General features: G+C 36.0%; 1 protein-coding gene across 3 annotated transcripts in view; it reads left to right on the forward strand.

Annotated features, from left to right (window-relative positions):
• The first annotated feature begins 423 nt into the window (after positions 1-423).
• The window catches only part of LOC141291688 (ankyrin repeat and SAM domain-containing protein 1A-like), a 116,302-nt gene continuing 102,723 nt past the window's right edge, over positions 424-14,002 (forward strand). For all 3 annotated transcript variants that reach the window (XM_073823847.1, XM_073823848.1, XM_073823849.1), the window contains exons 1-5: positions 424-709; positions 7,456-7,531; positions 7,614-7,715; positions 7,817-7,903; positions 10,589-10,761. In XM_073823847.1, coding sequence (XP_073679948.1) covers positions 506-709; positions 7,456-7,531; positions 7,614-7,715; positions 7,817-7,903; positions 10,589-10,761 — 642 coding nt within the window. In that variant the 5' untranslated portion in view covers positions 424-505. The remainder of the gene's footprint in view (positions 710-7,455; positions 7,532-7,613; positions 7,716-7,816; positions 7,904-10,588; positions 10,762-14,002) is intronic.

Below are 14,002 nucleotides of genomic sequence, written 5' to 3' on the forward strand. Positions count from 1 at the left end.
CCTTCTCATTGTGTGTATTCACAACATGGATGATCTTGAGTTTGTTGAGTGTGTTTGAAACATGTCTGCATGTGGTCAAGCTTGCATGTTCTCCTCTGCTCTGTATGTCTGTCCATAAAATCATTGGATAAATAAGGGTGTCAGTGTTTTGTGTGATTTCACAAATTCAGTCAAGTCTCCAGCTGCTGTGGTTTGTCTCAAACGTTATGAATCTTCCACAATTCTGCTTGTTTTTTTAAAATCATTCTCCAAAAAGCCTCTCCTTGCAAAGCTATGTCAAAAAATCGCACAGCTTTACAATCTCCTGGAGTCTTCAGCAAAGGCTTCCTCGGTTTCATCAGTAAACTAGATTTTTCCAGCTCTTTCTGTCTATCAACATCTCTTTCTCCTCTCCTAATCCTTGTCTCCGCAGAACAACGACAACGAGACGCCGTTGCACTGTGCGGCTCAGTACGGACACACTCAGGTGGTGCAGCTGCTGCTGGAGGAGTTGACCGACCCCACCATGCGCAACAACAAGTTTGAGACGCCGCTGGACCTGGCTGCGCTCTACGGCAGGCTGGAGGTGGTCAAACTTCTGCTGAGCGCTCATCCCAACCTTCTCAGCTCCAATACCAAGAAACACACCCCTCTGCATCTGGCTTCTCGCAACGGACACCTGCCCGTGGTAGAGGTGCTGCTCGCCGCTGGCGTGGATATCAACTATCAGGTATGGATACAGAATTTTTATGGCGTTATTTTAATGACAAATGCGCTACATAGATGAAGTATTTTCCGTCCTGGATTAAACATTGTCAAAATCTATTAACCAATCAGATTTCCTCTGATGAAAGTGCTACGTGAAATATTATGTATAAATACTAATGTATTTCTCATAACATACGTGCATTATATTATTAGAAATGCATTTGCAGACAATGCAATTATCTGTAACTGTCACATAAATGTAATCCACTGTTTTAGAGGAGAGTGCCATTGAATTTGCTGATAATATGAAGTGTTTTCGTTAAAAAAAAACTATTCAGAACTAAAAGCAAACACTTAATTAAAAAAAAAGAAATCTAAATAAATGTCCAAACAGCAGCGATTCTAGCAGAGCATTTGTTGTGTTATATCTTGTATCAGTCAGTAATTTAATGTTGATTTGATATGAATTGTTACTTTTAAACATTTATTGCAATGAAAATTCAGTTGAAGTATCTGAATTAATGACACAACACTGACCTTTCACATGAAGTCTTTGCTTGACTATACAACTGGACAGAGGTTAATGATATGTACAAATCATCCAAGCAGCCAATTCCTAGCATAGGCCTATAGGCTACATTTGATTAACACTGCTAAATATGATTAAACTGAAAAAATTAACATAAAGATCCATCTTTGATTATCAAAATAATTCCAGGTGCAGTTCACTCCCAGCCAATTAGATTTAGAGTAGGCTCTAATTTCAGTAGTTTCATTGGTCACTCATGGAAGTCTGATTAGTTAAATCTTTATTTATATTAAAACAGTGTTTAAAAAGTACATTACAGAGAGATGCATGTATGCATTCACAGAAAATACAACAATGAAATAGGAAATACAACAACAAATACAACTATAAAAAGTCAAGGAAAGACTCCAGTGAACAGTTTTGTTTTGAGATACTTTTTAATGCATAATGATAAATTTTTGACAATGTTTAATCCAGGAGCGACAATCCTTCATATATATAGCGCATGAGCACGGAGAGATTTGCGAATGTGCAGAACACCGTTTGAGTGGAAAGGAAATCCGCGAGCGAGCAGAGAGATTCGTGCTCGCTCATGATATTAATATGCTTTTGCGCTACAATAATGTGCTCTCGACATTTGTCATTAAAATAACGCCATAAATTTTTGACACTGTTTATGTCAGTCTCACATTCTGACCTAAGTAGAAATGCAGCAGGGGATCATAGCTCACCCTCATGTCGTTCCAAACCCGTAAGACCTTCATCTTCAGGAAACAATTCTGATTAGGTGTGCGCGATATGGCAAAAATATCATATCACAATTTTTTTTAAAGAAATATCACGATTGACGATTTTATCATGATTCTTTGTCATGTTGGTTTAACTATTTTACACGTTGTCTGAACAGTATAGCCAAACTAATTTTCCTATTTTAAAACCAAAGCCTTCCAAGGTAACAAAATATAAAATAAAAAGAATGGCAGATGTTTAGGCCAAATTGAGCAAAGATAAATATATTGTTCTGGAGTAGTTCACTTCCAGAACAAAAATGCACAAATAATATTAGGGATGCACGATATTTATCGGACAGATAAATTATCGACCGATATGGGTAAAAATTACGTCCTTTTTATTGCTCCGATAAATAAATGAAACCCGATCCGATAAAGTACTCTTGCTGGTAAATCAATCAATCAGTCTGGTTTATCTGAGATTCATCTGTTTTCCGAGTGCAAGTGACTGCAGCTGTAAACTGCAGTGACTCTCAGCCTTTGTCGCGTTTAATACGTCATCATCTGAGTCGTCATCATCGCCTTCGCAGGTCTGGAAGTTTTCACGGTGACAGAGGAGCACAATGCTACTGCTATTTGCAACACATGTTTAGCAAGGATTCCGAGAGGAGGTAAAAAGCCGTTAAGTTTTAACAATCTTATCTCTCACTTCAGAGGTCGTCATCGCGGTGAATCTGTTTTAGGGGCCGTTCACATGTCGCGCCTAAAAACGTGTGGAAAACGCTGAAGCGCCGCCTTCTCTTTCTTTCCAAACCCAAAGTCTTTGCCAAACCGCTCTGTAGTTTGAGCTCCAGTGGCGTCTGCCGTTGCTAAGCAGCCAGGACATGCGCTCTCCATAAAGACGCGGAAGTTTCAGCAAAGCATAAATGGATTTTCAGCATTAAAAATCGCTTGCAGTAGCTCTGTTATCAAATTTATTTAAAAATGTTTATTCCTGTACAGCTTTGATAAGCTGTTTCTCCACCTTGCCAGTGCTTTCAGTGTTATTAAGGGAAAGGATGAAGCTGATTGGTTGGTTCATGTCACATGACCTGCGTTGCGCTTGCAGCATTCTGAAGAGTTGAGACGTTTTTAATCTCGATTCTGATGTTTTATTCCCCGCCTTGTACCAAGTTGTACGATTTGGCTGCTGCACACATTCATAATATGATCAATAAGAATGGACTACATGTAAGCTTTACCACAGACATTTGGACATCTGACTTTACTCCATGTTGCACTTTTCATTTTTTCCAGGTTGACAAAATGTCAAAGCATTTTATTTTATTTAGAATTGTGGTGCCTTACACAAAAAAATAAAAACATTTTTGCTATGTTTGCTATGATTGTTAGACCCAGATATATAATATAAATTTAATTAGTTTATCTTAGATTTTGTATTCTCCTGTGTGCACAAAATTATCATATAAAAATATGAATGTATTGGTTATCGGTATCGGCATCGGCCAAAAGAAGGACTTAATTATCGGCTATCGGTATCGGTTAGAATTTTTCATATCGTGCATCCCTAAATAATAAACTCGCCCCCTTGTCATCCAAGATGTTCATGTCTTTCTTTCTTCAGTCGTAAAGAAATTGTTTTTTGAGGAAAACCTTTCAGGATTTCTCTCCATATAGTGGACTTCTATGGTGCCCCTGAGTTTGAACTTCCAAAATGCAGTTTAAATGTAGCTTTAAAGGGCTCTAAATGATCCCAGCTGAGGAAGAAGGGTCTTATCTAGTGAAACGACTCGTTATTTTCTAAAAACATTTACAACTTATATACTTTTTAATCTCAAACCCTTTGAAGCTGCATTTAAACTGCATTTTGGAAGTTCAAACTCAGGGCACCATAGAAGTCCATCCTGAAAGGTTTTCCTCAAAAAACATCATTTCTTTACGATTGAAGAAAGAAAGACATGAACATCTTGGATGACAAGGGGGTGATTATCTGTACATTTTTGTTCTGGAAGTGAACTACTCCTTTAACAACATGCTAATAACGTGTTAATCAGGCTAGAAACATGTTAACAACATGTTAATCATGCTAATAACTTGCTAAACGTGCTAGTAATGCTAACATCATGCTAGTGACATTCTAATCATGCTTACTACATGCTAGTAATATGTTAATCATGTTAGAAACATGCTAGTGCCTTGATAATCATGCTAGCAACATGGTAAGGATGCTAACAACATGCTATTGACATGTTAATCATGTTACAAACATACTAAAAACATGCACACAACATGCTAATCATGTTAGAAACATGATAATCATGCTAGCAACATGTTACTGATGCTAACAACATGCTTATCATGTTAAAAACATGCAAACAACACACTAATCATGTTACAAACATGCTAAAAACATTATTTTCATACTAGAAACATGGTAACATGTTAATCATGCTAGAAACAAGCTAGCAACATGCTAATCATGTTGGAAATGTGCTGACAACATGCTAATCATGCTAGAAACAAGCTAGCAACATGTTAATCATGCTAGAAACATGCTAAGAACATTCTAATCATGTTAGAAACATGCTAACAACATGCTAATCATGTTAGAAACAAGCTAGCAACATGTTAATCATGCTAAAAACATGATAGAAACATTCTAATCATGTTAGAAACATGCTAATAACATGCTAATCATGCTAGAAACATGTTAACAACATGCTAATCATGTTAGAAACATGATAATCATGTTACTGATGCTAACAACATGCTTATGTTAAAAACATGCAAACAACACACTAATCATGTTACAAACATGCTAAAAACATTCTTTTCATACTAGAAACATGGTAACATGTTAATCATGCTAGAAACATGCTAACAACATGCTAATCATGCTAGAAACATGCTAACAACATGCTAATCATGCTAGAAACATGCTAGTAAATGTTAAATAAGTTAGAAACATGCTAGCTACATGCTAAAACATGCTAGTAAAGTGTTAAATAAGTTAGAAACATGCTAGCTACATGCTAAAACATGCTAGTAAAGTGTTAAATAAGTTAGAAATATGCTAGCTACATGCTAAAACATGCTAGTAAAGTGTTAAATAAGTTAGAAACATGTTAGCTACATGTTAAAACATGGTAGTAAAGTGTTAAATAAGTTAGAAACATGCTAGCTACATGCTAAAACATGCTAGTAAAGTGTTAAATAAGTTAGAAACATGCTAGCTACATGCTAAAACATGCTAGTAAAGTGTTAAATAAGTTAGAAACATCCTAGCTACGTGCTAAAACATGCTAGTAAAGTGTTAAATAAGTTAGAAACATGCTAGCTACATGCTAAAACATGCTATCTATCCATTTATCCATCCATCTGACAGACTGTATTGCCTTCAAAACATTCAATCTTTTTAGTTTTAAAAGTACTTTTTCAGACTGAAAAAAAAAACAACTACTACTATTTCTAAAACTTTTCAAAACTTTTTCACACTTTCTGATCAGGCTATGTCAAGCCAATTTAAAGTTTGTCTTGACAAACTTTTTTTTTTATCTATTTTTAAATTGTAATAATATTTCACAATATTACTGTTTTTACTGTAATTTTGGTTTTCAGTCTTCAGTGTCACTTGATCCTTCAGAAATCATTCTAATATGCTGATTTGCTCCTCAAATTATTATTATTGATAAAAACAGCTGTGCTGCTTCATATTTTTGTGACAACTATGACATTTTATTTTTTAAGATTCTTTGGTGAATAAAAAGTTCAAAAGAATAGCATTTATTTGAAACGGAAATCTTTATGAACATTATAAAAGTCTTTACTGTCACTTTTGATCAATGTAAGGCAGCCCTGCTCAAACTGTATTAATTTCTTTAAAAACTACTCTGCTGAAAAAAAAAACGCTAATACCAGCCTAGGCTGGTTGGCTGGTCTTAGCTGGTTTAAGCTGGAAGTAGCTGCTTTCAGCCGGTCTCCCAGCCTGGCCAGGCTGGAAAAGTGGCCAAAACCCCTCTAAAACCAGCCTGCCTTCCAGCTATGACCAGCTTAAACCAGGCTGGTTGACCAGCTAAAACCAGCCAACCAGTCTAGGCTGGTTTTAGCTGTTTTTTTTTCACCAGGGTAATAACTTTTAAAGGCCATAGATATCAAATGGATAGCAAATTGGGTTTAAATACCATTTAATTTTGACTTTAAGGAGTTTAACAGCGTATCAGTGTGGGAGTGTGTTGGCCAGGCTTTCAGCAGTCAGTACAGGTGGTTTGATCTCACAGTTCTCACTCAGTTTCTCGCCGTGATTTAAAGTAACTGCTCTTTAGCACCTTGCCAGAACACTCCCGTCTCTACCTGAGAAACCTGCTCACACGCTTAACAGTAACAGCCTGCCATCTGTCTCTCACTCAGTACGTCCTAAGAGCAGCGACCCACATTGACATAGTCTGGTTTGTCTGCTCACACGCTGAGAAAGCTGGTGCAGTGTGAAAATGAGTTTGTCTGGTCTGTGTGTCGTCTCCGTTGGGTTCTGATATGCCACATCGGATACAGTTATTGCCATCAAATGACCTAAAACACAACTTACAAGATATTTCAACCTTCACAACTTTTATCTAAGTGTCTAAAACAGTATGGGGTCAGTGTATGTTCCTATGTATTGGACACCCTCTTCTAATGAAAAGGTTTGACTACTTTATTCATTTCAATGAGTACAAATCTTAATGTTTAAGCATGTAATGATATTCTAGGGAACTGTGTGCTTCTAATTTTATAGCAACATTTTGGACATAATCCTTTTCTATTCTAACATGACAATGCCTCTGTGTATTAAGCAAGGGTTTAAATAGAAATTATTAATTCAGTCAGTGTGGAAGAACTTGACTGGTCTGCATAAAGCCAAGTCCTAATCCCAGTTGAACACCTCTGGTGTGACTTTAAATGCAGACCTTGAGGCAAGAACCCATCGCCAAACACCAATGACTTGTACAGTCAGTAATTTTAGACACTTCCAAAACTGGTGCAACAGAGATGGAAATACATTTTTTTAAATGCATGTATTATGCTTTCATCTTGGTTGCCACAGTTTTGGAAGTGCCTTTTTCTGTTCTAAAGAAGGGGGTGTCCCAATACTTTTGTCCATATAGTGAATGTACAAGTCATTGGTGTTTGGTGTTGAGTTTTTGGCTCAAGGTTGCATTTAAAGTCACACCAGAGGTGTTCAGCTTGGATTAAGAATTGGCTTTATGCAGAACAGTCAAGTTCTTCCACACTGACTGAATCAATTTCTCTGTGAACCTTGCTTTATACACAGAGGAATTGTAATGTTAGAATAGAAAGGGTCCTGTCCAAACTCTTGCTATAACATTAGAAGCACACAATCCCTTAGAATATCATTCCATGCTTAAACATTAAGATTTGTACTCATGGAAATTACTAAATTTATTAGAAGGGGTGTCCCAATACTTTTATCAATATAGTGTATCTTATGCTAAATGTTTCATTTGTTAACAGACAGAGAAAGGCAGTGCCCTTCATGAAGCAGCTCTATTTGGAAAGACAGAAGTCGTACAAAAACTACTCAACACAGGTAAAAACAAACTCAAATCCACAAATTACAAACCGTTTGACTACTGAAATTGTACTTAGGGTGCTCTGTGGATGTTTTTCAGGTATCGATGTGAATATCGTGGACAGTAAGAATCTAACAGCGCTGGACACTGTTAGAGACATGCCCTCTCAAAAGAGCCGGCAGATCGCTGCCCTCATACAAGGTACGTCTGGAGCAGATATCACACACATCGCTGAATCTGAACAACTCCAAGTTGTTTTCTCCTCAGGTAATCATTTTCACGCTTGTCTTCTCTCTCTAAAGCTCATATGAGCGGCCGTCCTCCAGACACGAGCCTCCCTCCTCCACCAGTGCCTCCGCCTCAAGAGAGCCTGAGCCCCAAGAGAAAAGGTCAGAACCACTCAAAAAAACTGTACATGATGAACATTTTGACACTTGAGATATTAGGTACATTTTAAAGCTGTGAAATCTAACCATAGAATTCTTAAAGGGATAGTTCAATAAAAAATAAAAAATAAAAAAACTCACCCCATGATTTACTCATCCTCAAGCCATCCTAGGTGTATATGCCTTTTTTCTTTCAGGCAAATACAATCAGAGTTAAATTTAAAAAATGTCCTGGCTCTTCCAAGCTTAATAATTTGTGAGTGAATGGCTGTTGAGATTTTGAAGTCCAATAAAGTGCATCCATCCATCATAAAAAGTGCTCCACATGGCTTCTGTTGTTAATAAAGGCCTTCTGAAGCAAAATGTTTCTTTCAGAAAAATATCTATATTTAAAAGCTTCTGTGCGTATGTGCGTTCACAAGAATGTAGATGTAGCGTAAGCTCCAGTGAGATCGTACTAGTCTTGCACGAACCAAGTTTTGCTTAAAGCAAATGAAACCAATCTCCTTTTGGCTTATATCCAAATCCTCAGATTTTGTTCTCAACAAAGCCGCGTACTTCTAATTTGTGTTTTGTTTTCACCTCTGCACTACAGCGAGGGAAATTTTTTTTTGCTGATTTTGTACGTTTGCCCACTGACAAAGAAAAGGTCATCTATAATTTTATTATTTAAACAGTGAGAGACAGAATAACAACAGAAACAACATCAAAAATGCATTTCAAAAAAGTTATAAATTGATTTGCATTTTAATTGTGTGAAATAAGCATTTGATCCCCTATCAGTCAGCAAGATTTGTGACTTCCAGGGGTCTTTTATACATTTATCAAGCTGCTTGTTACCTGTATAAAAGACACCTGTCCACAGAAGCAATCAAACTCTCAGATTCCAAACTCTCAGTTTCCAAACTCTCCACCATGGCCAAGACCAAAGAGCTTTCCAAGGATATCAGAGACAAGATTGTAGACCTACACAAGGCTGGAATGGGCTACAAGACCATCGCCAAGCAGCTTGGTGAGAAGGTGACAACAGTTGGTGAGATTATTCGCAAACAGAAGAAACACAAAATAACTGTCAATTTCCTATGGTTTGGGGCTCCATGCAAGATCCCACCTCGTGGAGTTTCAATGATCATGAGAACGGTGAGGAATCAGGCCAGAACTACACTGGAGGATCTTGTCAATGATCTCAGCTGGGACCACAGTCACCAAGAAAACAATTGGTAACACACTACGCCGTGAAGGACTGAAATCCTGCAGCGACTGCAAGGTCCCTCTGCTCAAGAAAGCACATGTATAGGATCTGAATGATTCAGAGGAGAACTGGGTGAAAGTGTTGTGGTCAGATGAGACCAAAATCGAGCTCTTTGGCATCAACTCAACTCGCCGTGTTTGGAGGAGGAGGAATGCTGCCTATGATCCCAAGAACACCACCCCCACCGTCAAACATGGAGGTGGAAACATGGTTTGGGAGTGTTTTTCTGCTAAGGGGACAGGACAACTGCACAGCATCAAAGGGATGATGGATGTGGCCATGTACCATCAAATCTTGGCTGGGAAACTCAGTCAGGACATAGAAAATGGGTCGTGGATGGGTATTCCAGCATGGCAATGACCCAAAACACATGGCCAAAGCAACAAAGAAGTGCTCAAAAAGAAGCACATTAAGTGGCCTTTCCAGTCTCCAGATCTTAATCCCATAGAAAACATAGACAACTGGCCAACTACAAGAAACGTCTGATCTCTGTGATTGCCAACAAGGGTTTTGCCACCAAGTACTAAGAAATGTTTTGCAAAGGGGTCAAATACTTTTTCACTCATTAAATGCAAATCAATTTATATTTTTTTTTAAATGTGTTTTTTTTTCTTGAATTTGTTTTATTTATTCTGTCTCTCACTGTTCAAATAAACCTACTATTAAAGTTATAGACTGATAATTTCTTTGTCGGTGGGCAAACATACAAAATCAGGAAGGGAATAAAATAATAATTTTTTTCTCACTGTATATAGACAGGTGTGTGTCGTTCCAAATCATATCCGATCAAGTGATTTTTACCACAGGTAGACTCTAATCAAGTTGTAGAAACATCTCAAAGATGATCAGTGGAAACAGGATGCACCTAAACTCAATTTTGGGGGTCATGGCAAAGTCTCTGAATACTTATGTACATGTGATTATTTTATTTTTTTTCCGTTTTTTTATTTATAATAAAATCACAAAAATTCAAATAAACTTCTTCCACGTAGTCATTATGGGATATTGTTTGTAGAATTTAGAGGAAAATAGTGATTTGAATCCATTTTGGAATAAGGCTGTAACATAACAAAGTTGGAAAAAGTGAAGCACTGTGAATACTTTCCAGATGCAATGTGTCTTTACTCATCATTTAATTAGATTGTTATGAGTCAGTTTTACCCAAAATTGCATAGAAAATTTAAAATAGCTGTATTTTTTGTGAGATTCCTGGATACTTGAGTCTGGCTAGCAACATGTTCTGATTTCATTCCACTTGTTTCTAAACAATAGTTTCTTGTCTCTAAAATCTAAAAAAAAAAAAAAAATAGAAATAGCTTTTATTATGTTCAGCAGTCCAGATGTGAGAGGAAATGTAATCAAATGGCTAATGCTCTTGGTATCCGTATGCCAGATGTTGTGCAGATGTTGTAATGTGTACGTTCGTGTTTTGACAGGAGAAATGGAGCAGCAGGTCAGTGAGTTCATATCCGGTTTGGCTTCGACGCCTGTGGAAGAGAGTCCGTATGAAGCTCTGTTTGAGGCGTCCTCCTGTGTCTCACTAGACAGCCTGGCCAGCGGAAAGTCGTCGGACAGAGACTCCGGACGACCGGACAGCGAAGCCGGGAAGGTGAGTGTCTGAGATATATTTCGGCAACACTTTACAATAAGGTTCATTAGCTAAACATTAGTTAATGTATTAACTAACATGAACTAACCATGAGCAATACATTTGTTACTGTATTTACTAATCTTTATTAACATTAGTTAACGGAAATACAGTTGTTCATTGTTTGTTTACGGTAGTTCACACTGCATTAACTAATGTTAACAAGATTTTAATAATGTATTAGTAAATGTTGAAATTAACATTAACACAGATTAATAAATGCTGTATAAGTGCAGTTCATTATTAGTTCATGTTAACTAATGTGGTTAACTAATGTTAACTAATGAACCTTATTGTAAAGTGTTACCTATATTTCTTTAGTGTCTGAGTGTCTTAAATCATTTATTGGCTGATAACAACCAATTACAGAAAACAAGTCTTTTCAAGTAACTCTTTGACAACGTCCTTTCAGTTTAGTTTAAAGAATTATTTCACTCCATAATAATTTACTCACCCTCATGTTATCCAAGATGTTCATGTCTTTCTTTCTCCAGTCGAGAAGTAATTAAGGTTTTTGAGGAAAACATTCCAGAATTTTTTTTTTTTCAATTAAGTGGACTTTAATGGGGATCAACAGGTTGAAGGGCCAAATTGCAGTTTCAGTGCAGCTTCAAAGGCCTCTACACGATCCCAGCCAAGAAATAAGGGTCTTATCTAGCGAAACAATTGGTAATTTTCTGAAATAAATAAATAAATAAATTGTGCTTTTTGACCACAAATGACCTTCTTGCACTAGCTCGTACACATTACATAATCACGTTGGAAAGGTCATGTGTGACAGGCGGAAGCACTGACCCAGTGTTTACAGGGTTCGTACAAGGTGCCTATAAAACCTAAAGGGAAACTCAAAACTTCACAAAATCTGATGAGCATATGCAATGCATGCAAAGCTTTTATTGGACCACAGCTGGTGCCATAACAATCATAAACACTAAAAATAATATCAGGTAAATTACCTGGATTTGCCAAAAACACTGGTGGTTACAGGCTTCCTAAATAATGTGTTTTTTCATATGTCAAAGGAGTAGTTCACTTTCAGAACAAGAATTTACAGCTAATGTTAAGTGCTTAAAGTACTTGAATTTGACTTTATTTTTGAATTTAAGGCTTGGAAACCCCTTGAAAATAGCAACGTTCCTGAAGAGGTAATTGAAAAGTGCTTGAATTATTAAAAGACAATGTATATATAAAAGAAGTGTTTATGTTTTCCAATAAGCACGGAACTTTTCACACAAAATTTACACAATTAAAAACATTTCTTTCCCCTTTTCAGTTAGTGTTATAAAGCTATCAAGCTAAACCAGTAGTAGTACTGACAGTGTTGCGTAAACACGACTGAAGCCGTGAAAAGAGGAACAGACAAACCAAATCAATTGACCAACTCAAGTGAGTCACTGAAACTGCTCCGATTGATTCAAACTTGTGACTTCGGTCTTTCATTTCAAGCGATTCACTAGCAAAAAAACAGATCAAATTAAAAGAGCCATTCTTTTTCAAATTTCGACATTGCTTATAATGATTTTAAAAACATAGGGATTGGTGAAACTGAGCTTATTTCATTATTTAGAATCGGGACTTTGTAGCGGGTTGGCGAATCTTTTGCTTTGGATCGGAAACCAAGGAGTGCAGATTGTGAATCATTTGATTCAGATTGGGAGTTTGGTGTGGTTTCCTGAATCATTTGATTCAGTTCGGGACTTTGGAGCATGTTTATTTATTTATTTATTATTATTATTTTTTTTAAACAGTGGTAAACATCAATAACCACTCAAGAAGTGAGATATCTGGTTAAAGTCCTTGAAAATCAAAAAATTAGTGCTTAAAGTCCTGGAATTTCATTTTACAGTATCTGTACGAACCCTGTGTTTACAAAGCGAACATGCAAAGAAAGTCCAAAACAGTAAAACAAATGTGGGACGATTTTAAAGTTGGAGGAGAAAGTAAGATGAAGTACACAGACAAAGAACTAACATTTGTGGTTAAAAAGTATATGAATATACCAATCGTTTCGCTAGATAAGACTTTATTAGTCAGGTGGGATCATGTAGAGCCCTTGAAGCTGCATTGAAACTGCAATCGTAACCTTCAACCCATTGATCCTCATTGAAGTCCACTATATAGAGAAAAATCCTGGAATATTTTTTTCTCAAAAACCTTTATTTCTTTCCAAATGAAGAAAGAAAGACATGAATCTCGAATGACATGCGGATGACTAAATTATCAGGAAATTTTAGTTCGGGAGTGAGCTAATTCTATATCACATTCTATATTAATGGAAAGCTAATATATTTCTTCCTAGCAGTAAACATCCAGTGAATTATATTGCTTGGCAGAAATTATGAATTTATTATGAAGTTATTAATAATGCATTTATAGTATTTCTTAAGCTTTTTAAAAAAATACTCTTTTTACACTAAAACAATAAAGTAGTTCTTTAAGGGGAGACACTACAGGCAAAAACACAGTTTTTGGGCTTTTTGGTTTTTCATAAAGTGTTTTTTCAGATTAGTGGAAAGAAAACACCCAAAAGACACTGTAAAGTGTTTCTTTTATAGCACTTTATCTTTTTGGGTCAATAGATTTCAATTGCAATACAGATTTTTAAAGGCCGTTTTCTCAAAATTAGTTTTTTCTCCAACACTGAGCCATAAATCTCCACTTCAGTAGCACTTACACACACCAAACTTTACATTTGTATTTCTGTCTATATCCTGAAGGTTTTTACAGAGGGATTGGTTCATATATAATTTTCTTGATTTTATATATTTTATTCCCCAAAAAACTGTAAAAAAAAAAAAAAAAAAATATATATATATATATATATATATATATATATATATATATATATATATATATATATATAGTCTTCTATTTTCTGAATTATGGAGTGACAAAATGAGATACCCAAAATTCCTTCTGTAAAACCATTTGAGTCTAATATGTCAAAAAAAATTAAACAAGAACTTTGAAACTGGCTTCACCCAGTGTTTAGATTTTTATACTAGAAATGTATGCAAATTAGCACATATTTCATTAAATAATGGATCATTTGCATATTAAAACCTAACATTTGAGAAAACTTGTAATACAAAAAAATGTTTGCAATTATCAATGTAATCAATCTACTGAGTAAGTAAGGTGATAACCATTAATAATTATTTTTTTTTACCCTTTTCACCTGCAGTGTCTCACCTTAAGAGCA

The sequence above is a fragment of the Garra rufa genome, chromosome 18 (assembly GCF_049309525.1).
Source record: "Garra rufa chromosome 18, GarRuf1.0, whole genome shotgun sequence".
Lineage (NCBI taxonomy): Eukaryota > Metazoa > Chordata > Actinopteri > Cypriniformes > Cyprinidae > Garra > Garra rufa.